The 25,717-nt window shown below is 47.2% G+C and overlaps 1 protein-coding gene across 1 annotated transcript; it reads right to left on the bottom strand.

The window, feature by feature from the left end:
• Positions 1 to 22,459: 22,459 nt before the first annotated feature.
• Positions 22,460 to 24,438, bottom strand: LOC115309648 (piggyBac transposable element-derived protein 4). The gene is made up of 2 exons (XM_029967893.4): positions 24,359 to 24,438; positions 22,460 to 23,849 (listed from the first exon to the last, which is right to left on the bottom strand). The coding sequence occupies exons 1-2, from the start codon at positions 24,436 to 24,438 to the stop codon at positions 22,460 to 22,462; spliced, it is 1,470 nt and encodes a 489-aa protein (XP_029823753.4).
• Between the last annotated feature and the right edge of the window lie 1,279 nt (positions 24,439 to 25,717).

The raw sequence follows: 25,717 nt of genomic DNA on the forward strand, positions 1-25,717 counted from the left end.
CTGGTTTCACACTCGTCTTTGGAAGAGCTGTAATTTCACCCTGAATCCTTTGATATCCATGGATACGTCATGAATAAGACGTGTCTCGCCTTGCAATCTCACATTCAGCTTAAATTCACGTGCTCCGTCAGGTCTACACAGAACGCCGATTTCCAAAGCCACTTACTGTTCGAAAGCAGCGGTTCGGGCCGCTTCTTCTCTGCGAGAAATTTCCTTATTTCTCCTCTGAGGTTGAAAAAACGCGACAGCACATTACCGCAACTCAGCCATCGCACGCCAAACGTCTACAAACTCCGATTCACCATTTTTTAGGAATTTACAAAACTGGCGATGATTTAAGCCCATGCGACCTTATGTAATTCACGGCTGAAACCACAGGTTTTAAAACGAAGCCGCGTTCAAAATTCTTCTATCCTCCGTACACCCCTAAGCTGACAGTGCACTGAAAGCTGCATACCCGCTGAACCAGTCACCTCCCGGTCTTTTGCCACGTGATCACACCCTCTCTGCATATCATTCACGAGTGGAGAGCGAGATCTGGCGATAAGAGACATGCAGTTGATTGGTCCGGCGAACACGCAGCTTCCACCGCACTGTCAGTTTTCGTGTGAACCGAGCATTCAAAATGCCTTTTTCGCTTCGGCGTCGAGCGAGAAATACGATGAGGTGTTCTCTCTTTCCGGTATGTTCGGTGCTCGTCGCGCCGTCGCGTCTTTACGCGCGCTTCTGCCCGCACTGGTAGCAGCGGGCCTACGGGTAGCGGGCCGTGGGCCGGAGCTCAATATAAGCACCATGGCCAGCCACGGGCCGGTCAGAAGGCCTCCGCGGGCCGGATTTGGCCAGCGGACCAGGGTTTAAAGTTCCCTGTAACGCTTAATTTTTTTTTTCTTTTTTTTGCTGAGGCATTTGGCGATATTTACAACATTTCTTTTCTACAATTAAGACTGAAAAAAAAAAAACGAGTATTGTTAACGAAACTTTGCTGAACTAAACGGTAAGTGAAGGACAGTTGGGCTTGGGCCGCCAGCGGGCCGCCGCGAAGCAGCGTGTGTGGGTGGGCCAATTGGGTTAATATTTTTCTAATGGGCAGCCCCAGACTCTTGCCGCGAAGCAGCGTGTATGGGTGGGCCAATTGGGTTAATATTTTTTTAATGAGCAGCTGCAGACTGTCACCGCGACGCGGCGCGAACGCAGGCGGGGGGTTAACACGATCTCCAGTGATACACGCGCCGTCCGAAATTGCCGGCATTTTTTCCCCGGGCTGTTGTGCCAGCTGCCGCGAAATAGCCCCACCCGCGTTTGATTCTGCGGTTCTTCCGTCATCGCCGCTTGCGACGCTAGTCTTTTTCTATTTTGTTTTGGGCACAAGTTCGCCCCATTAATCGTTTAGTTTGCTTCAATTTTCGTCGCCTCATCAATCGTCATTCGCGAAATTCTGGTGGGGGTCCGGGCTAACGCAGCCCATGAAGCGTACCCCTCCGAGGCTTCACAGCCAAAGCCCAGTCCCCCACTCAAGAGTACCATCCGCACAAACTACCAAGACCCAAGGAAGCCGCTGCACCCAAGGCCTAACCCCGGAATTCTGACTTTTGCCACTCAAGAACACGCAACCAACGAGGCCGACGATGGACAACCAGTCGTTGCAGACCCCGGTTGCCCCGCCGTCATATACGTGCCCATCGCACCCCGGACTCCAACGCCTTTCTTCGATGAGGTTCAAGAGGACATCAAGGATTGGCTGCAACACTATGAAAGCGTAGCCCGCCACAACGAATGGACGACTGAGCAGTGCCTCCACAACCTCTACCTCTCGCTTGAAGGCACTGCGAGGCACTGGTTTCATAACCACGAAGCCTCTTTCACTACATGGAATTCCTGCCCACCGAATTGAAGCAAACGTTCATCAACCACCACCATCGACAGTGAGCGGAGGACCTTCTCCAAAGAGAAGGGTGCAGGGCCCCAACGATACCATGACCAGCTTTCTTGAAGATGTCATAGGCCTCAGTACCCGAGCCGATCCAGAGGCAGCCGAGGGAAAGAAACTTCGCGTCCTTATGGATGGCGTGAAGGGTGAAATTTTCGAAGTCCTCGTTTGCAATCCCGACAGCCGTCGACGGTCTTGTGACTGCAGCCAGCAACATCGAGCGCGCGCTGTCGTCTTGTGCAAGCCATCACCATCGACTTGCTGGCGTGACTGCTCCTCCAATCGTAATATCTTTCCGACTGGACCTAACCACTGCCGGTGCCGACGGACTTCGGGAAATTGTCTGCGACATCGTCCGGGAAGACCGCTGCTAATCGCCCGTCCTCTCTCTCACTCACCGAAGTCGTGCGAAAGGAGGTTCACCAAGCCTTCCAGCCTGTGGCTCCTGTCACCGTATCAGCACCGGAGGAGATCACTGATCAATTAGTTACGCCGCTGTGGTCTGTTGAACACCACCACCTCCGCGTCCGTACATGGCAGCCCCCCGATATGAAGCTATCTCGCCACGCAGTATCCGCGACACCAGGAAGATTGGGCGCACGTCTGCCGAGAACAAGCTTTGTCAAGAAAGACTGAACCGTGGCGAACAGCCGACCGACGCCCGCTTTGCTACATCTGCAAGGAGGCCAACCACATCTATCGTGGATGCTCCTACTGCCCACTTGGGCTGCGTGGGTTCGACCTGGACGACCACGCCCGAGGTACGGCGAACACCCTCACAACATCGAAGAGTACCTCCGATGTTAGCCATCCTCACCTCTCTCTGTTGTGAATCCACCGCCTCTCTGTTGTGAATCCCGCTCACCATCACCAAGACGTTCAGCGTGTCCAGTGCCAAGACCCCGACGACAGAGCTTGTATCCCAGGGACCCCAGAACCGAAGGAGGGGGGGGGGGGGGGCAGGGGGGGTCCAGATTCCCCCCAAGATTTTTCAGGAGAGGCTGAGCCCCCCCCCCCCCCCTCTGACTTCGAAGAAGCGCAAAGTTGTTTATTCATCTATTGTAATTCCTCCAGTCAGCGAGGCGGCAGAAGAGGCCGGATCAACGCCAAATAACCTTCTTCCGCTTTGCCCAACAAGGTGGACTGTCAGAATGAAGTCAATGAAATTGTTTGCTGAAAACCTAGTTCAGGAGACACTGAACGAGCTGCTACAAACAGAATATTCGATTGCAGACAACAGCAGGGCCATTTTGAACGATTATGGGAGGCTTCTGAAAATGTTTGAAACACTGCTAGGAATAAACATTTCTATAGCTATGTTCGGTCCGTGCGAAGAGCCTGCGAGGGTACTGCAACGTTCAACGTTTCGCGCCGCAGGTATCAAAGACGCTACAGAGACTCTGCGAGGCAATGTCCCATCTGCGGTCTGATGTCGCGTTTGAAGAGTTGTGGGACTGCGCGAGCTCAACTGCAATGCGGCTAGGTTTCAAGGACCTGCGCAGCGCAAAGCCGACAAAACTGCCAAAAAGGCTCAAAATGAGCAACAAACCTTCTTTACCAGTTGTACTCGATTGCAAGGCAGCGTTACGGAAGGAGTACTTTGAGGCTATAGACTGCATTCCGAGTGAAACTCAACGGCGGTTTGAATAGCCTGGTATCAAGCAGGCTAGTAAAACTAGAGAGCATTTTGATTAACGCTGATGGGGGAAGACAGTTCACAATAGATGACCTGAAAGAGGCCCTAGGAGCTGCATGCATGTGATTTTGACCTGGCCCGACTCTGCGCAGTTTTTAATTTTGCCGACTCTTTTAAGCAACCTTGATTCCCTTACAATTGACTCCATATTGAGGACACTACAGGCAAAATCCGACGAAATTCGTGACCTCCTGGACCAAGTCGTAAAATATATGAAACTTCTTCATTCTGAGCCTGCATCTGTCGCTTCGGGGGAGCGCTCGTTTAGTGCCTTACGCCGCATTAAAATGCATCTATGCAGCCGCATGATTCAGGGGAGAAGAGTGTCGAGCTCAACCTGGACGACATCATCAAGGAATTTGTCTCCAGGACCGCCGAGCGATTGGCGACCTTTAGTCTTCCTCGAGACGATCAACGCACGTGGCTTTGGGGCCTACATGTGGATCTGTTTCCTTCATCACGCTTTTGTGCGCATTTTCAAAATATGCATTAAGATGCCATTGTATATATGTAATTATCTTGGTTTACTTGTTCATTTCATAGCGTGGATGTCTTTTTGAATGAGCATTTCAAGAATAATAAACGTGATTCTCCGCAAACTCAGTTTTGCAATGCTGTGTATCCCCGTAGGAATTTTGGAATTGTCTGAAGCACTATGCGTAAGTGTTTTTGCCATATTAATGAGTTTTGGTGGATCGTACGTAAAAGCTTTGAGGGTCAGAAAGTGCATGCGAAAAAAAGCAGTACGTATTGCATTCTACATGTGTACATTTCTGACCCACAACTGTATTGCGTACGAGCAACTAAAACTCCCTACTGTTTTTATAAAGAAGGAAGGAAAAGTGATTGCACACGATAAGTATGGAACTTTATGCAAATAATATTTGATATTTTAATAAACAGTTAGTAAAAATAAAATGACAGAAATTCGGCTGCAGCCCTTGTCTCCTATAATAAAATATGCAAAAACAAAATGCTTGACTTCAGCCCCCCCCACTCAAAATCTACTTCCGGAGCCAGGAAAACTAGCTGCGGCAACGCCTGGAGGTGGTGTTGCTGAAGACGACCGAAGTCAAGAGCCTCCAAGAACACCGGAGCACATCCAGTCTCCCGAAGTCACGTATCGCAATGACGCTCCTGCAACAGTGCGCAACAACCTAAACGTTACTGAGGGCCACGACGCATCAGCACTTGTGGACACTGGAGCAGACTACACAGTTTTGAGTCGGAGACTCTCTCACCGCCTTCAAAAAGTGACGATGCTGTGAGATGGGTCACAGATACGAACCGCTCGAGGACACATCACCCCTGTCAAAAGATGCACTGCTCGCGTCAAAATTCACGGCGAGACGTGTCTTGTAAAATTCGTCGTTCTACAAGACTGTGCCAGAGACGTCATTCTCGGCATGGACTTTGTGTGAATACGGCGCCGTCATCGACCTTGGAGAGAACAGATTGATATTGCGGACACCTGTTCCGCCTTCGGAAAAACCCCAAACAGCGTCAGCCACCGTCCGAGTATCTGCCGACCACGTGAACCTGCCGCCACAATCATGTTGTTGTACCCGTCGTAACACATTCAGCTACCTGCGGAGAAGTTGTTCTGGAAGGCAACATTCAATTGCTCCTGGGAAAACGAATAGGCATCACAGGAGAAATAACTGAACTTCGGGGTGGGCGCACTGCGGTCCTCATGACGAACTTCTGACAAGAAACGCAACACCCCCAGAAAGACATTACTGTGGGCCATGTCGAGGAACTCCGGAACTAAGCCGAAATCACCGCAAGAACTGAAGAGCCCTCGTCACCTCAGCAAGACAGTATGTCGCCCGCACAGCTCGACATTGACCCGAGCTTCCGAACCCAAAACGACAGCGGTTGATTAACCTCCTCGCCGAATACCAGGATTGCTTTGCGACGTCGTCGAAGGTGAGCAAAACGACCACCGTTGAGAAGCACTGCATCATTACCGAGGATGACGTGCTCCCTGTGCATCGGTCACAATACCGAGTCTCCATAAAAGAAAAGGGGGTCATTCAAGAGCAAGTACAAGAAATGCTGAACGACGATATAATCCAGCCTTCAAGCGGTCCGTGGGCCTCTCCAGTAGTCCTGGTTAAAACGGAACGCTTAGATTTTGCGGGGACTATCGGCAGCTGAACACAGTGGCGAAGAGATATCTATCTGCTTCCTTGCATCGACCAAACGCTAGACCGGCTGCGCCACTCTCGGTATTTTTCATCGATGGACTTGAAGAGCAGCTACTAGCAGATCGAAGTTGACAAACAGGACCGAGAGAAGATAGCCTTCGTCACGCCGGATCAACTGTAGGAGTTCAAGGTAATGCCCTTCGGACTATGCACGGCGCCAGCAACTTTCCAGCGTGTATGGACACCGTACTGGCGAGACTGAAGTGGCAGACCTGTCTTGTCGACCTCGACGACGTCATAGCGTTTTCAAGTCACTTCGACGTGCACTTGCGACGACTCCGAGCTGTTCTCCAAGCCATGCAGGCCCCCGGACTCGCACTCAAGCCGTCAGACTGTCGGTTCGCCTCTGACGAGTTGATGTTCCTAGGCCGCATGGTTAGTAACAAAGGCGTCTGCCCAGGCCCCGAAAAAACTCGTGCAGCCGCGGAATTTCCAGCGCCGACAGACAAGAAGGCCATGCAAAGATTCTTTGGACTTTGTGCCTACTTTCGACGTTTGTTTGGGATTTCGCAAAGATTTCTGCACCGCTCACAAACCTTACGAAAGATGCCGAGATGTTTGAATCGGCCGAGGAGCAACAGCAGGCATTCGCAGGCTGAGGCGAATTCTCAAGACTTCTCCTGGTCTTAGACCCTTTGATTAGGACGCAGAAACCAAGATTCACACAGAAGTTAGTAATGCAGGGCTCGGGGCGGTACTGGGTTAAGTGCAAGGAGGCACTGAGCGAGTCATCGCCTATGCATGTCGGACACTGTCCAAGGCGGAGAGAAATTACTCAATTGGAAAAGAATGTCTTGCGGTCTGGGAAAATTGGCATAGAAGGTTCGGAGCGTAGAACATTCTAACCTCGAATAAGCAACAGGGTTCTCGAATTTACCAGAACTCAACATTTACAGATATAACGAAAAGGCGCGTCCACTCCCAGGCATTGAACCTTGAGCCCTTTGCATAGGAGCCAAAGACGATGACCATTCGGCCATGAGCGCGTTTGGTCGGCGACACTCATGGCATTATAACCGGTATGAACTCTATCTACCCATAGGACTCTATATATTAAAACCATAGAGAACCATAAGACCCATATAGTACATTGGCTACAGTAGCAGCATCTTGGTAGTTTACTGGGGGCACGTTTTTCATTCATCTAAAACATCAATATCGTACCAAAAGGCCATGTCGTGGGCAAGGTTTAGACTGGGGAACCAGCAGAGTATTTTTGACAAAAGCAGTCAGTTACGAATGAGAGAAATTGCAGCAATGTCGCCGCTTAAATCACTTTTACCGGCAAATCTCCCTGTACTTTTAGGTTTAAAAATATTTTAGAATATTGTTACATTAGGGATGGAGGATACATAAGGAACCGAGCAGACGTAATATGTACAAGCATCCACCAGAGAGGGAACCCCTAGCGGCAAACAGGTCGGTTTAATCGGGAAGCTTCTGCAGTCGCTGTGTTGGTTGTACATTGCAGCGGCAGCGGTAGTAGTGGATTAGCGGTGTAGTTTCTGAGATGGCTATTCCGCACTAAAAAAGCCAGAACAGTTGCTGCGTGGTCAGATGAAACACTAGGTACAAAAATTAGCACGGCACAAAGTTTTATGGCTTTTCCAGCTTCTCTTCGAAGCTGTACGCGGCAGAGCGCCGCGCGACCTGGGGCTGAGTGCGACTTGTGCATAAATGCAATGATTCTCGAAAATGTATTTTAAAAGAAACCTATAATAAACTATTATATTCTATTCTAAGTAGCGTTTCTCACTTTGCAGTTCACGTTTTGCTATAAGCTGCTGACGAATAATACAATCAATTTTTTCTAGCGACAATGGAACAAGGACACCTACAGCAAACCAAAATATGCAGCTAACACTTCACCAGGAAGGAGAAGCAGAACAAGGTCGCCCACCCAAGCTACGACCCATCAATATTTTTATCGGCCTACAACCAAACGTTTTGGCTAAGGATTGGGAATCTGTTGCTGTCTGGAGGGCCAGAAAATATATATGTAAATATAACTGAGAAATAAGCTTAATCAAAAATCCTAAATCAGCGCCTATATACAAAATTGAGTTAGTAAAAAAAGAAGTAGTCTAAGGTGGATGAAAATATGCACTTTATTTTGAAATTCAATATTTAGCTAATTATTATATTACACAATTGCTGGAAGCCAGAAAACTCACAAGGCATAAATCAAAGTGCATAGGAACTTCGGCATGTTCACGGACGGCAGGAGGCTAATAAGAATGACAGAAGGGATGCTGATAATATGCAATAAGTGTTATTCACTAGCGGTCACAGCTGAGCTCGCTACTGCTAAGCATGCACTATTGGCAAGCGTCCAACATGCCTACGCGCCTTGCACTGACGTCGCATCATCCATTTCGCACCACCACGGAAGACTGAGAGCGGAAAGCTGCTCTTGTACGAATTTTGAGTGACAGGTTAGTCTTCAAAAAGAGAATAGGAACGTCTGGGCGAGTCTGGAACACACAAAGGAGAGCCCCGTTGAGAAGATAATTTCTCCTTCCCCTGCCGTGCATGCGTTACGAGCAGTCACCTCAAATATGGCATCCAGTGTATACCACATATAGATACGACACAGGACACAAGCACAATATACAATATACAAGGTAAAGAAATTTTAACACACGTAGTTGCCCTTTGGTGAACACTTTCAACTGATCTTACAAGATAAACCTCATTGGAGTTTTGTATGAAGCTGCAGTACTCTAGGTGTTGCAGGACCAAGGCTGTGAAAGGCACCTAAGTGTGTTATGGCCTGTTCCACTAGGCATGCAAAGTACAAAATTCAGCGTTCCACACGTTTTGGACAAAATTGTTGACATGCTGTGAGAAGAAATGTAGCTGAATGTTTATTGCAGACTTTCTCAATGTTGTTCTGCAAACCCTCGTGGTTTCTGGGGTCACCTGACAAGCGGCACCAACATCCGGTTGTTCGTAACAGCGGTGGAGTCGATTGCAGAGAGGCATTATTACGATTAATAAATATGTTGAGAGCAATTGGACTGGGCACACTGTCTCATGGAACTGTCCAGCACTTGGGCCACTGGAAATAGTTCCATGATATGTACTGCACTCTGAGCGACTCAACTTCAAGACTTCTAGTATGCACACACTTAATTCGCGTTAATGAGCACCAGTGGCTCGCTGGGCAAGCCGTAGGACTCAGCTTTCACGAAAGGCGAGGAAGAACTCGCAGCATAACAGCACCTTGCCATGCTTGTGGGAGGTTCCAACTCCAGGTTACGGCGTCGCCAAAAGGGTAATCGGAAAGGTACCAGGACCAGCACAGCTCTACACTTTTTAGAACGATCCTTTCTGTAAGCAGTGTTCTCCACTATATCAATCGACAAGGTGACCGCCATAAACCGAATCGTGTATCCACGTTTTACGTACCGCTAGAACCGTCGTGGGAAGAGTCTCGAGAGTGAGTAAAGGTCATGGATGAAGAAAGAATAAACAATTAAAACAGGGACAACACAACCACATCTTTCATGAAAGATGTGGTTGTGTTCTCGCTGTTTTAATTGTTTATTCTTTCTTCATCCATGACTTTAACCAACACGCTCTTCTACCAAGCATGAGTAAAGGTGCAGCAGCTTATTCGGGACCAAGCGCCCATTTTGAGAACCACACTGAGAGTTGAAGCAACACAGAAGGCTCGCGTCTCGCAGCGTCACCTGTAGAATGACCGTTCGGAGCGTCGGGACACTGTGAAGGTAACAGCATTCACATCGAAGAGCTCACCACTGAAGGGGGGTTACCGAGTTTTTAAGAGCCACTAATCGTAGTAATCGCATTCCACAGACGCCGGGTTGTCGTAGATTGTCTTTCACCAGCTAGGTCATGTAGGGCTGTGGCCAGGGCTGGGGGATCCGACGCCGGAAACGTGCAGGAACCAAGCAGACGACGTGAGGCTCGCGGAGTCCGAGCCGCGATCCGAGAAGCCCTAGTTGCAGCCTTGCCTCCGAGAGGACTGGATATTCTTTCCGGCGGGCACACAATACTTAGACAGCACGCCTGCGGCTGATGCGGATCGCAAGAGGTGGATAACAGGACGATCAGTGAACAGCCAATACGTCCAGCACGGCACAGAGCACAAACAGAGACGATTGTCGCCGCCATGTTAAAATAAAACGAGGCTGAGCCAGGCCAAGCTTTAGTTTAGTACACGCATACTTTATTACAAATAAATATATAAATGTTGAAACAGTTTTTATTTATGTTTAAAATTTGTAATGTAAGTCGATTAAAGCAGGAACATTTACGTTGCGTCAAATGAGTTTCGTCGTAACACCTGTCGTCAAACCAGCGAACGTCGCCGCATCGCCATCGCCATCGTCACCAAAATCAAAAACAAACCAAGCTGCAAACTCTCGGGCCACCGTATTTCGGGCGGTTTCAGGCCTTTAGGCTTACGGAAAAACATCGAAGAACGTTCTTAAAGAAACAAAGTGTCCCAGGTGCCGGCGTGCCCATAGAGCCAGCTGTGGGTTTCAGTCTACTTGGTGAGTACTTTTCCAGCCCTTTCTTTTCGGAGCGTGTATGGCGTGTTCTTGTGTGTGCAGGCAGCGTGAAAGCGGACGTGTGCGGTTCCTTGTCGCACACATTCTTTGCGCATTGGATGACCCTCAAGCTTTTTCCAAGGAAGTACCGGAACCGACCTGTCACTGAGCGAGCAGTCAAATGGCGGGAACGGACCCAGAGGCAAGTTCCCACGGGGGCGTGGGGCGCCGAGCGAGGCGCTTGGTGAGTGATCGGGGAGCTTTATCTCTTAGATCGGTGTTCAAGGCTTGAGTCCTGCAAATCGGGTGGCGGCTTGGTACCACCTAGCTAGGCGGTGTGTTTTGCGGAACCCATGACTGCTGAAGGTACCAGTTTGCGTCCTAGCGCTCGTATTTGCACCCCGTTTGTTTCCACTGTGGGAGGTCGGATCCAAGTTCGATTTTCGTCCTGGGAAACTACTCGAAATATTGCGTGACCTGCGCCTTTGGAAGTACCGTCTGTATTGGTGACGTTGCTTGCGAAGAGTATAAGGAGTTATTTTTCGACTGCGGCACGGACTTTTTATACAAAGTGCTGTATATGTAGCGCTCATTTACTAACCCTCTGGCAATACTTTATTGTGAAGGTCGGGAGAAAAAAAAACGCGCATTGAGTAGTGCCAAAGAAAACAGAAAAAAAAAGTGTTCCAAACAACTTGAGGAAGTCATGAGCTGATTTTCAAGCTACTGCCTCCTCAGCTTTCCTCCTCAGTTCATAAGCAAAGTAAGAAATCATGTGGTCTTATTTCACTGGAACCCAAAGTTTTCGCAGCAGTCTGAGAGTCAGCAAGAACAAAGCCTTTGATAAAATTCACGCTTTACATTTTTGCAAGCGCCAACAGCCATAAAGTATAAATTACGTGCAAGCGATTGAGCGAGCGACGAGACAAGCGATGGCAACCATTTTGCTATCACTCAGTCAGTCTCGTGACAAGGTAAATCGCTTGAAAGCGACGGGAGCAAGCAATCAAGTCATTGAGCGACATTTTCTAGAAATCCAAAAACCGAGCGACAGTGACAAGTCTCAGTTGCTCGTCTTGCTAAACCGCTTACATGCGGTTTAGCATGCCTTTATTGTGCGAATGCGAGAGACACGTGCCACGAGTGAGTGCTGTGTTGCCAATCATTTCATATAATTTATTTTCACCTGAAGGGCCCGGTCAGGATTTGTGCAGTGTGCAACTCGTGCACTGGCACTTAGATGCCATTGTTATACAAATCAAGACAGGCAAGAAAAGGAAGCTCAGTAATCATACATAGTGGCAATAAAATACTTTTAAAAAAGAAAAATGAATCCGTAAGCTTGCTAGAAATACTTCTGGGATTACGATGGTGGATGGTAGGCTGTTCCAGTCGCAGATGGCTTGAGAAAGGAAAGACTGATTGAATGCGTTTGTGGAACTGGAAATACGAGATGATGAGGCGAGATGATGTTCATTCCGGAGGTGACAACAAAGAGTTCTTGAGGTCGGGGCAATGATAGTCGACTTTATGAAGGAGGCAGAGGCGGGATAGTTTTATGCCGAGCTGCAAAGAATTCACTTCCAAGTACCTCTCCTTTCAGGGCTATATTGCCATTTGCTTACAAGTGCTGCATGGGCCTCGTGCACTGGCACTTACACGCCAGTTCCAAAACTAGCACAAACACATCAAGGGGTTTAGGCGGGTTAGCCATCCTACAAAATGGTGCTGCTCAGTTCATTTATATCAAGTTCAAAATGAACAGCACTCTTCATTGATGGCTGATTCATACGACGAACTGATCCACACAAAGGAGCACACTCATAAACGACAGGCACAACGTACCAAACATGTTCGCGGCCCCACACTGCTGAGAAACTCTAACATTGTGCGATCACAGTGTGGCACAGTTGTCCCAGATCGAAATCAACATTTTCTACTTTAAAAAAAGAACTCTGCGCCACAGTTACGTGCAGAGGGAGACGTAACACCATGATAGGTTTAGTGCGAATCACCATTAGCTTCACTGAACGAAGTCATGTCAAAAACACAAGCATAGTCCTACTCGAGGAGGCTTTGGCGTAGAAGCGACGAAGTCCTGGGCTCGCCACGGGGCATTTGGAGACGCCTTCACTCACTCCGTGCTCGCGCCTTCAATACATTACAGCCAGAAGAAAGTAGGGGTGCCGCAAACTTTTGGCAAACCGGATTTTTAGGTCGAGCATTTGGGGTCAAGCACTGGTTCAAACCGGTTTGACAAACCTTCGAAACTTTTAACCAGATTTGACTTGTTCGACTTTGTGGACAGCGTGGCAAGACCGTGATACAAGCATGTCTAGGTCTACAAAAAATTTCTTTTCACTCAAAGGGTTATTTTAATTTTATAAACAGTTGCAAATAAAAGAAACTAACTCTAACTACTGAAGAAGTTAATAACTTACTTTTTTGGACTGTATTAACTGGAGTAACCAATTGGTGCTGCCCTTAATTCATCCCTTAGCCATCACCATCCAATCCAAAGCCAACTGGCCAGCATGTCGCGCGTGCGAACAGCGGTCAAACCTTTTTCCAACTTTTCGCAAGAAGTTGGAAAAAGTCGAACCTGGTCAAACTCGAACGTCGGCTGGTTCGCGACACCCCTACAAGAAAGGTCTTGCTGGCTGAACGGTTCATTGGAGATGGCAAAGCGCTTGCGTCGTGCTAGGCACGATTTGACAGAAGCTTCTCGACGCAGATGAATACCAGAATCTGCACCGTGTCCGCCCGGCAAAGTTCCTCATACCAACTTTTTTGGTATGAGAAATGGAATGAAAGAATGTTTTTGTGGCGCAATAGTTGGTGTCATTTTGCTTTAAAAGTCTTACTTCCAATTTTCAGAAAGGCACAAGCATTGGAGACCAGCTGTCTCCAATATCATGCCCCCCCCCCCCCCCTGCTTTCCTGGTAGTTGCTGTCGGTGAGTAACCTGAACCTTTGGCTTTTCTACCTTTCTAATAAAAATGAATGGTTCTTCTACACGTGCTAAAGTGAGAAATATGCTACTGCCATGTTTTTCAGTTTTGTAACCCTTTATTTCCTCAGATCAAACATTTTTCTTCAGCTTGGTTCAGATGCCCAATACATTCGTGGAATATTGTGTCCAGAAATTTTTATTGTGCGTTGTGTGTATGCTTGGGGGGGAAGGGGGGAGGGAGTTTACTTCGCTGGTCCATTTGGTAGACAGGACGTTGTGAGAAAGAGAAGTGTAGATAAAATACAACTGTAAGTTTTATTATGAAAACCTTTTAATACGGGACTGATGAAAAAATTAGAATATGAAACAATATGACGTCCTGTCTTCCTCTTTCTCGTTACTTTCTGTAACCTAGTCTTGTGACTTAGAATCATATACTACTACATAAGATTCAATGACATGAAAGGTATTGCAGATCCTTAAACCCTTAAAAGACACATGCAAAGGAAAAAAACATTTTTTTTTAAAACAGCCTTGATGGAAAATGATTGTTTTAGAACAAATTTACAACGGAAAGATACAATTTTTAGAGCTATATTTATGGCGCAAAACGAATTTGTAGTTGGTGCCTGTGAGAGCCGCCGCTGGTCACGTGTTAGACCTGTGCACCGCTACGCTGTGTCGCCGAAGCCGCAAAGACACGCTGCCGCCGCATGCTGAGCACTGTGCGCTGCCGCTCCAATGCATTTCTCAACGGCGGCGCCGCCGTCGCCGTGCAAGTTTGTGTGCTCTGGGCAGAGCCGTATATTGGGAGAGTTTAGCCAGTGGGTGTGGCGACGAAGGCGCCGGAGAGGAGAAAAGTAAATGAAAGGGAGGAGAGCGCCGAAGGGGCGAGAGAGAAAGAAGGGAGCAGAGAGCAGACGACCGCCATTTTTGAGCAACGCCGTCGGAGACTGGTCGGAGAAGAGCACTGCTGAGGCTACGCGTCGTCTGCTACGGGCCGACTTCTTTTTCGCCTGAATAAAAGTTTGTGGCCATACGCCGAAAAATCTTCATTTATTAGCTTTTTAACCCACCGAGAAATAACAATATGTCATTTTCTTGCCAGAGCCAGCGATATAAAAGGAAATAATCGAGATTTCGATGCCGATCCCACGCATTCCGCCGGGAGAATGATCGAAGATGGCGGCCCTCCCCACTCAGGTGGGAGCAGCCGGGAGTTCACGCGCATGCGCTCATGCCTCTCGCTCTACGCCGCGTGCTGATTGGCTCACTCGGGAGGAGAGCGTTACGGCGGCGAGATCATAGACTGGACCAAACTCTCCCCATATACGGCTCTGGCTCTGGGGTGCCGCCGTCGTGATCTTACCGGTGGACAAGTTTATCACGTCGGCTTGCGCTTTTTCAAGAGCTTGCTTTGGGCTCTAAAAGTAACTATTAATCTTCGTTTTTTGTTGCACTTCAAACGAAGATGAATAAGTAACTTTTCAAGACCATACGAAGCATCCGAAAGAGTGCAAGTACCATGTGACAAATAGCGGGCAATCACGTGATAAATAAGGGCCACTTCTCCGCGGTGCCCGTGGGCGCCAACTACAAATTCGTTTAGCGCCGTAAATATAGCTCTAAAAATTTTTCTTTTTCGTTGTAAATTTGTTTTATGACTTCCTTTTCCTAACCCGGCTGTTTAAAAAAAAAAGTTTGTTTCTTTTGCATGTGTCCTTTAACCGTTTTAAACAAGTCTAGCTCTTCCACCTAGAGCTGTTCCCTAGGCGTTTAGGAGGAGTGTAGCACGTCCACGCATCCTACCTTGCCCCTTGGCTGTTTTGGACGTCCCAGGCCCGCTCCAAGCTTAGTTTGCGGTGCAGCTGTGAGATGGCAGCACACATTTTTTATTGTACACGTTTTTAAGGATGGCGACCGATTGTGGAGGCACGTGCGACCCAAGCCGCACAAGCTTTAAAAAAGGGGAAAAAAATTGGGATGAAAAATTGTAGAAAAAAAACCGGTTAAGTGGTTAAGGTGAATATTGTGCGACATCATTATGCAGTTTCCTCGTTTCTTCGAGAATATCTAATTGGATACGAAACATACTTTCAAGACGTACAGGAAACGTCAACAAAAATGTTAAGTGAGTGCAGACTCCGCAGTCCATCTATGGCTGATTTACACGACGTGCTAATCCGCGGATGGGTTTACCACGTGACAAGATGTCCACGGAACGTTAGTCCCCCAAGCGCATCAACACAAAGGAGACGAGCAGGCGACAGCGCGGACAACCTGTACCTATTCGCAGCCTTGCGATTTTGCAAAACGCCAACATCGCAGTGTGGCACTGTTTTCCAAGAGCAGAAATGCTGTTTGCGACTAGGATTACGGTGCTATCATGAAAAGGAATCGTTGTGTGCCGCTGTTATATACCAAGCGGGCCCAGACATAGTAGCAGGCTTAGAGCGAAGTGTCACTTACTTTACTAACGACATGACACAAGTATGATCCTGCTTCAGGAGGCTTCAGCATCATAGCAATGAAGTCCTGATGTCGCGGAGAGGCATTTGGAAATGCCTTTACACACTGTTCGCTTGTGCACCACTCTTCAGCACGAGCCATAAGGAAGGTCTTGCCGGATGGAAAACTGGGTGGATCTGCAGGAAAGATTGCACCATGCTAGGCGAGTTTTGACGAGCTTCTTGACACCAACCCGGAGAAGTACCACAACCTGTGGTGTGTCAGCCGGGCAAAGTTCTTGCAGCTTCTTTCACGCGTGGAGATTTAAGAGTGGCGTGACAAAACAAGGATCGACTCCCTTCGTTTGGCTGATTTGAAAACAAAAATATTGGTGAGCTGTTGCTACTCTACCATAAAAACGCTTTTCCAGTTACTCACTTGCCAAAAATCTGGAATTAAAAAGGCCCCCTTTCAGTATGGGTGTCCGCGGACGAGGGACAAATCGCAGGAATAGCCTACATGATGGTAACTTGACAAATGGTGCACGGATGAAAATTGCAATTCGATGTATCGTGTGAATTTGCCATTATTTGGCAATTATCCTAATATGATCAGTTGATCCTAATTAAGAAAGAACGATTGTTCTCTGAAACAATGTAATGAAAGGAGGTTTTTATAAATAATGCCTGTTCATAATGGAAAAGGCTTGGTGGAACAGAGACTTTCCATAGATCAGGTGGGTTGACTTTGGCAAGTGTGGGAGCGTTGAGGGCAGTTCTTTTTTCGCCCTTGCTGACAATGTGGGGGTGTGACTTGGTGTGAGGGTTCTTGGCATTGACTGCGATGTACCCCTATAAAATGGTGTGGTTTTAGTATGAACCTGCAGCTGTGTTCGAGACATTATGTGTGTCGTCCTCTTTTTTGTTTCCTCCTTTTTCCTTCTTCCGGTGTCTCAGATTTAGTTATATATGCTTAATCCATGCTCAAAGTGAAGACATGAGCTTGTGCTGGCATTGCCAAGCTTGTGTGTATGGTCTATGAAAAGTGCTTAATGACTGTGGTTAAGAGAGAGGAGTTTCTGCTTTCAAGAACAGCATGGGGTGAATGGAAAAGTGTCCTCACAAACAATGAATTCTCCGGGTTACCCACTCAGTCTAACGAAAGGATGTAGGATAAGCATTTTGAAATCTTTAGGATTTGCCAAGGGATGAAACAAATTAAATGCACAGAAAAGTAGGGGGAGGAGAATGGCACAAAGATTTTTGGGGCTCGTGTTCTTACATTTGAATTTTTTGTGCAGGAAGCATTAAGGCCCGTTCACACTCTTGCAACCGAGTACGACCGTGAGAAACGAGACCGGTTTTCAAGCCTCTTGCGATCTCTTGGGACCAGCTGCGCTCCGGCGCATCCCGTCCTAAGAACTCGCAAAAGGCTTAAAAACCGGTCTGGTCTTTCCCAGTCTTACTCGGTCACAAGAGTGTGAACGGCACTTTACTGAAACAGCACTTCAGTCCTGGGGGCAATAAGTCATTGCCAGTCAATACCTGATATCAATGATGCATATCAGGCAAACACCTCTTAAAGGGCCCCTGAAGAAAAAAAGTTTTTTGAACAGTCTGATAAGGACACTCGTGTCAAAAAATAAATTTTATGCGAAAATAATTAATTTTTTAGAGCAATATTGACGGAGAGATTTATTTTAAATTCTGCGCGCAAAGTCCATGATGTCCCGGAATGGCCATTCGCTCTCGCCACCTCAACACGAAAACGAACCTGATCCCCTTCTCCTCCACTCGCTCGAAATGCCCAGAGGAAACAAGTGGAAAGGAGGTGACTACCGACTAAATTGCGTCTCGCGCCGTCACTATTGCTCTGACCAAATTTTTTTTCACGTAAAATTAATTATCTGACACGCGTGTCCCAACCAGACTGTTTAAAAAAAAAACGTTTTGTTTTTCTTTTCAGGGGCCCTTTACTGAAACAACTTTGCTCTCATTGTTCTAATTTAACACTATTGTGGGAAATGACTCTCAGGAAGCATGAACTGCAAAATTCGCACGCGAAAAGGATTGGTAATTTTTAACAAGATGTTTTGTCTCTTCCAGTTGTACCAAAAAGTGCAAAAGGGGTGGACGTTACTTAACCATCGTTTCAATCCTGGGGACATGGAGTCATTGCTAACCAGGGCCGGTCACTGCTAGCCAAAACAAGACTTCATAGGCGCATATCAGGTTAGTACTTTTTCCTGGTATTTTTTATTTTTTTTTATTTTAACCAGACAAGCTTGAAATGCAGAACAGAAATTCTTTCAGAATATACGTAGTTTCTAATTTCCAGAGAATTGAGCTCATTTCTCTGAAGTCCCAAACCTAAAGCACAGGCTGTAACCTATTTTTGCCGAACATCTTGCAGTTTTGTTGGTTTGCTTTTCATAATGAACGATTCAACTCTGCTGGTGCAAGGGCATCGATAGATTTCTGGAACCATTCAACGCAGATGGAGCACCTTATCTGACGTGTGGCTTGTTAAAGGGCTACTGAACCGAAATTTGAATTTCGCGAAATAAGGCTCTAGAAGCGTTGAACAGGACCCTACGAACTCCAAAACATTGCTCGTACATCGATATCTCAAAGAGATCGCTGCACTTTTGGAAAAGAAGGGCACGATCAAGCGAGGTCTTTGACATCACTGTCCTCCGGGAGAATTTGAGAATGAGGGGAAGCGGCCTCGCTTCTCTCCTCCTCGCTTCGGTTCACCAGCTTGACACGGGACGTAGCGAGGAGGAGAGGGAATAAGAATCGTGACGTGCCTTGTCTCGTCGGCCTCCTCGGCCGGGCACTTCTTTTCTAATAATATGGCGATCCGTTAGAGATATCGCTGTATGAGTGATGTTTTTGGGTTTTGCACCGTCCCGCCTATCTGTCCAGCCTTGTTTTGTGAGTTCAAAATTTCAGTTCAGTATCCCTTTAACCTCGAGGTGTATGTCCTATGCCTTCTTCCAGCTGCTGGGCATGTTGAGTTTGCGATCCTTTACCCTTACTCCGAGTGCAGCAACTATACTTGTGTTTCACGATAACTTGACGAGCTGTGGAGGCTGCGGCCTTCCCCACCCAATACGAGCGTCGAAGCAAGGCACGTGACAGCAACCCCATGGTTGAGGTTGCTGTCGAATCGCATGGTTGAGGTTGCTGTCGAATCGTCTTTACGAATCGCCTACAATTGCGGAAAAAGTAAGTCCCGCAAACAATTCCGGTAAAGTGTAAACACATTGGAATCTATATGGAGATCCCACTGCATCGCGAAAATCAGAACCCGCGAATTATTTCAAAACTTCAGCTTCGACCTTAATTGCGAAATATGGCGCCCGCGAAAAATAAGTCTACAGTAAGCACAAATAAAGTTATTTCCTTATGAATTCCAGGATTTGAGTGTTTCTGGCTTACATTTGTCTAGTCTAAACTAAAACTTCTGCTTAATGGACTGCAGGGATGATTTACTTAACTAAAAGTTCCTGTTCATGAATAGAATAATCTTTTAATTATACTATACTAAGATTATGTGGCTACACTTCCATTAAAGGGGTAAGGAAACAAAATTTCAGCGCTCATTTTCTAGCTTTAATGTGTTGCATGTTGCACCCTAACCTCAAAAACACCAGTCTTCCTTTGAAAAGCACAAGAAAACTAATTTTAAAGCTAAATAAACGACTTTCAATGTGCACCTGGTGGATTCATGCTGTTATGATCGGCCACCCAGTGTGCAGGTTCGGCTTCCTGGCAGCGCCATCGACCACCCATCGACTGACCAGAGTCTCGGGCTCGGCATTCTGGCGCTGCCGAACATGCCGACCGACGCGGCGTGGATGGGGTGCAGCTTCCGAGCGACGCCGAGCGGGCCACCCGGCACAGCGGGAGCTGACCCCCCTGACACCCCGCTGAGAAACGGGGGCCCGCTTCCTCAGCCTTCGGACCAGGTGCTAACGGACGATGGAGACAAGTGGAGACGTTTGGGTCTCGGCGTATGATCGGGACAGCTGCCTGTTCCTGCGTTCTTCTGGGAAACGGGACGAGAGGGATGCTTGGACCGGGGTGTGACCACGTGGGAGGTCTGCGTCCCGGGAGACTGCAGAGACGTCCCGTGGTGACGAAAGTTGTATGCTATGTAAGTTGACGAAAGTTGTATGTTATGTATTTTCCGTCATGCGGTGATGTATTGCCTTGATAAATGTTTGTGATTGTTTTCAAAATGTGAAAGTTGCAGAAGGTAGATGATTTTAAATATTAGGTCAGTCATAAAATTTAAGTCAATAGACCCTTTTCCAACGTCAGTGCGAATGCCTGTCCGCCATTGCTTGCTTACATACTCTGGGCATAAACTGAAAGCGAGCCCTGCATCAGCGTTCAGCGAGAACTCAGATCCAGTCACGCACTTCGTGAGCAAGCAGTGCTGACTGCCATTGTTGCATGATGGACTTTTGAAAAGGGTTTACTGACTAGATAGATACTGTACAAACTATTCTACGAGAACATGTAATGTGACTGTCGGTTTTGTTTACATTACTTTCAGATGCCCGTCGGAGGTGCGTCAGCCTGTGACCAACTGGGAAAGCATATGCAGCGCGCCTCAAAGAATTGCATCATTAACATACACGAGCTGCTTCAAAGCCTGAGACTGGAGGACAAATAAAGGAGCCTGCGGGTGGAATGCATGTTCACAGTTTCTCGAAGTTCAAGCATTTCTCTGTGCATGCACTTTCTGCTATCTTGCATAGGCTTTAAAAGGAAAGTGTTTCCCTGCTGAACTTCATGTTTCACTGATGAGTAAACCATGCGGTTAATACGATCGATATACACCAATACGCGGCCCTGATGTCACATCGCTACGGTGGCGCTGCTACTGTTAGGGCGCATATGCAGATGCTTTACGTCACGTGAATGTCGTTCTTGCGCACAGGCAGTGCCCGCGCCTCGTGTGGAAACTGAATTTGCCCACACCTCGTGAGGGCTTGTTGGTAAATAGTGCGTTGGCCTACAGATCATATCAACGATTTAAACTGCATGAACAATATCATCCATAACAACCATATAGACCATACAAACCGTATGGACCGTACAAACCATATGGACCGTACAAACCATATGGACCATACAAACCGTAGCAACCCGTATCAACCATATGACCCGTATCAACCGTATGACCCATATGACCCGTAGCAACCATATGACCCGCACCAACCGTATGACCCGTATCCCATAACGCTATATGAAGACCCGTATGGAAAATTCATATGGTTTTTTTCAGTAGGGTTGCGGTGCAGCTGAGAGATGGCAGCACGCATTTTTTTATTGTACGCGTTTTTAAGGATGGCGACCGATTGTGGAGGCACGTGCGGCCCAAGCCGCACAAACGTTAAAAAAGGAAAAAAAAAATTAGGATGAAAAACTGTAGAACAAAAACCGGTTAAGTGGTTAAGGTGAATATTGTGCGACATCATTATGCAGTTTCCTTGTTTCTTCGAGAATATCTAATTGGATACGAAACACACTTTCATGACGTACAGGCAACATCAACAAAAATGTTAAGTGAGTGCAGACTCCGCAGTCCATCTATGGCTGATTTACACGATGTGCTAATCCGCGGATGGGTTTATCACGTGACAAGACGTCCACGGAACGTTAGTCCCCGAAGCGCATCCACACAAAGGAGACGAGCAGGCGACAGCGAGGACAACCTGTACCTATTCGCAGCCTTGCGATTTTGCAAAACGCCAACATCGCAGTGTGGCACTGTTTTCCAAGAGCAGAAGTGGTGTTTGCGACTAGGATCACGGTGCTATCATGAAAAGGAATCGTTGTGTGCCGCTGTTACATACCAAGTGGGCCAAAACATAGTGGCAGGCTTAGAGCGAAGTGTCACTTACTTTACTAACGACATGACACAAGTATGATCCTGCTTCAGGAGGCTTCAGCATCATAGCGATAAAGTCCTGGGGTCGCGGAGAGGCATTTGGAAATGCCTTTACACACTGCTCGCTTGTCCACCAATCTTCAGCACAAGCCATAAGAAAGGTCTTGCTGGATGGAAAACTGGGTGGATCTGCAGGAAAGATTGCAGCATGCTAGGCGAGTTTTGACAAGCTTCTTGACATCTACCCGGAGGAGTACCAGAACCTTTGGCGTGTCAGCCGGGCAAAGTTCTTGCAGCTTCTTTCACGCGTGGAGATTTAAGAGTGGCGCGACAAAACAATGATCCACTCTCTTTGTTTGGCTGAATTGAAAACAAAAATATTGGTGAGCTGTTGCTACTCTACCATAAAAACGCTTTTCCAGTTATTCACTTGCCAAAAATCTGCGATTAAGAAGGCGCTCTGCCCTTTCAGTATGGGTGTCCGCGGACGAGGGACAAATCGCAGGAATAGCCTACATGATGGTAACTTGACAAATGGTGCACGGATGAAAATTGCAATTCGACGTATCGTGTGAAATTTGCCATTTTTTGGCAATTATCCTAATATGATCAGTGGATCCTAATTAACTCTTTCAGGCACAGAAGTTTTGTTGAAAATAGAAACCTGATTTTATTGTATAAATAGTCAAGTACGGTGCTAAGAACACTATTTTCACAAACTAAAAAAATGTATTACCGCGCAGTGACCGCATATAAGGTGGTCATTCCTGGTGACCACCATGCTGAATGGGGTGGCACTTATTTTTTATGGAAGTCAGAAAAACAGTTTTTTTCTTTCCTCAGGCAGAGTGGAACATCACACGTTTCGCACATCCACGTTGTTCTGGACGGCTTCGTTTTGGTGCTGCACCTTGCACACCTGCGGGGTGTACATCTTTTTGGTTGGTGCTTGCTCTCAGTCAGGCGGACGTTTGTGTCAACGCGGGGCTTTGACTTTTTCAGTTGCACAGCTGCATCGGTAGAGGACCTCCTCTTGGCTTTGGAGGCTACTTGTGCTTCAGCAGTCAATGATGAGATCACACTGCGGCGAAAATCCTTCATTGTCATCCGCTCAGCTTCTTCAATCTCCCTGAAGATTATGTATGCGTTCACCACGCAGCAGTCCAGGAAGTGAAAAAATATCCTGTGCCACCATTTTTTTGATTTCCGATCGATTTCGTACTGCCCTTTCATTTGGTCAAACTTGTCTACAAAGTTCATGTTTTTGTTATAGTCATGGAGAGCAGCAGGGCATGGTACCTTGGTGACGGTCCCATCCTTGTTTTTCCGGTCGACTTCAGCCCCCTGCGTGGGGTCGTGGAAGTTCGACAAAAGATGGACGCTTCTCTTGTCCTTCCACTTCATGCAACAAACACTCTCATCACTGACTGACCAATCAGTGTTCCCTCTTTCCATTTCTTTGTCGGCTTGCAACTTGGGCAGATGCTTCCGGTTGTGGTTCACTGTTCCGCACGCATATATTCCCTGTTCCCTCAAGTCCTTCAGGAGACCATAGCTCGTAAAATAATTATCAAAGAACACACGGTGGTGCCTCCCAGATATGTCTTGACACAATTTCTTGACAACCTGTGCACCCAACTCTTTTTGCACTCCGCTTTCGGACCTTCCAGAGTAGATTTCAAACTTCAGGTTGTAGCCGGTGCTGGCGCACAACATCCATACCTTGTATCCACGTTTCACGGGCTTTTTCGGCATGTACTGCTTTAGGGAACTCCTGCCTTTGAACTTGATCATCGACTCGTCAATTGCGAGGTACTCCTTTGGTAGGTAGTTTGTTGCAAAGCTTCGTGAAAGTTCCGATAAAAGTGGCCTCACTTTATAAAGCCGGTCGAAATCAGGGTGGGCTCTTGGTGGCTGTAGCACATTGTCATTTAGATGCAGATGAGACAGCAGCCAACCAAATCTGTTCACTGTCATGATCTTCGATATGAATGGGTCATGCAGGTCCGGCGCGCTGGACCAATAATCCCGGTAGCTTGGACTCCGTTTTATACCCATCAGGAGGTTCAGACCCAGGAAAGATCGCATCTCTTGCTCTGTCGTAGGAGTGTATGGTTTTCCAGCCTGCTGGGCATACAGGTTCGTCTGGAAAACCACTTCTTTCGTCAAGGAAGGGGTCCATAAAAGACTGAAAATAGAAAATGGATCTTTTTCTTCTAAATCGAGGATATGGCTTTGAAGCCGAGTGTCAGCCAGGAATTCTAGTGGTGGGTGCACCCTATAGCTCGGACTCCACAACGGAACCTTTGCTGGGGCAACGGGAGTATCATCGTCTGTTTCCGAGTCGGTGGAATCACTAATCACGTGGCAATTCCTTGGCGATGTGGGGGAGGCGTCCCGAGCGCTTCCATTAGGCGGGCGAGATGGTTCCCAATCGCTGTCGCTGTCGCTCGTGTTGTCCCCGCCAATAAGGCTGTCAGTGTCTGTGGGGATTTCTTCGCAACCATCTGAAACGGACGTTCACGTTCCTTGAACAGGATCCCCTTATCACACATCAAAATGCGAATGCCACCTCCATTGATGCATGGTGGTTACTGGTGGTAACCACCACATTGAAACGGGCAGCATCGCGTTTTTATAAAACGAAGCAGTTACTTCTTTGAACCACGTGCACGTTACACTTATTCACTGTCTCACCCAGAAAAAAGGAAGAGGTACAGCAAATTCTTACCGCTATGCTTGTAGAAAGCTTTCGGATGAAAGGTCGGAGGCGCCATGGCACGTGTTGCACGAAACGGAAGTTTTATTTCTGAATGGAAGACAGCGCGGGGGAAGCTAGCGCCATCTAGAGTTATGCGGAGGAAGCTCGAACAAGAGCGCCGTTGGTGGTTATTGAGCTAGACCACCGTGCTGCAAGGGGAAAAAATGTTGAAAAGGTGGTCATTGGGGATAACCACCGTGCCTGAAAGAGTTAAGAAAGAACAATTGTTCTCTGAAACAATGTAATGAAAGGAGGTTTTTTTAAATAATGCCTGCTCATAATGGAAAAGGCTTGGTGGAACAGAGACTTTCCATAGATCAGGTGGGTTGACTTTGGCAAGTGTGGGAGCGTTGAGGGCAGTTCTTTTTTCGCCCTTGCTGACAATCTGGGGGTGTGACTTGGTGTGAGGGTTCTTGGCATTGACTGCGGTGTACCCCTATAAAATGGTGTGGTTTTAGTATGAACCTGCAGCTGTGTTCGAGAGATTATGTGTGTCGTCCTCTTTTTTGTTTCCTCCTTTTTCCTTCTTCCGTTGTCTCAGATTTAGTTATATATGCTTAATCCATGCTCAAAGTGCAGACATGAGCTTGTGCTGGCATTGCCAACCTTGTGTGTATGGTCTATGAAAAGTGCTTAATGACTGTGGTTAAGAGAGAGGAGTTTCTGCTTTCATGAACAGCATGGGGTGAATGGAAAAGTGTCCTCACAAACAATGAATTCTCCGGGTTACCCACTCAGTCTAACAGAAGGATGTAGGATAAGCATTTTGAAATCTTTAGGGGATCAAACAAATTAAATGCACAGAAAAGTAGGGGGAGGAGAATGGCACAAAGATTTTGGGGCTCGTGTTCTTACATTTGAATTTTTTGTGCAGGAAGCATTAAGGCCCGTTCACATTCTTGCAACCGAGTACGACTGTGAGAGACAAGACCGGTTTTCAAGCCTCTTGCGATCTCTTGGAACCAGCTGCGCTCCGGCGCATCCCGTCCTAAGAACTCGCAAAAGGCTTAAAAACCGGTCTGGTCTTTCTCAGTCTTACTCGGTCACAAGAGCGTGAACGGCACTTTACTGAAACAGCACTTCAGTCCTGGGGGTAACAAGTCATTGCTAGTCAATACCTGATTCCACTGATGCATATCAGGCAAACACCTCTTAAAGGGCCCCTGAAGAAAAAAAGTTTTTTGAACAGTCTGATAAGGACACTCGAGTCAAAAAATAAATTTTATGCAAAAATAATTAATTTTTTAGAGCAATATTGACGGCGAGAGATTTATTTTAAATTCTGCGCGCAAAGT

The sequence above is a fragment of the Ixodes scapularis genome, unplaced genomic scaffold, assembly GCF_016920785.2.
Source record: "Ixodes scapularis isolate PalLabHiFi unplaced genomic scaffold, ASM1692078v2 PGA_scaffold10__122_contigs__length_95168666, whole genome shotgun sequence".
Lineage (NCBI taxonomy): Eukaryota > Metazoa > Arthropoda > Arachnida > Ixodida > Ixodidae > Ixodes > Ixodes scapularis.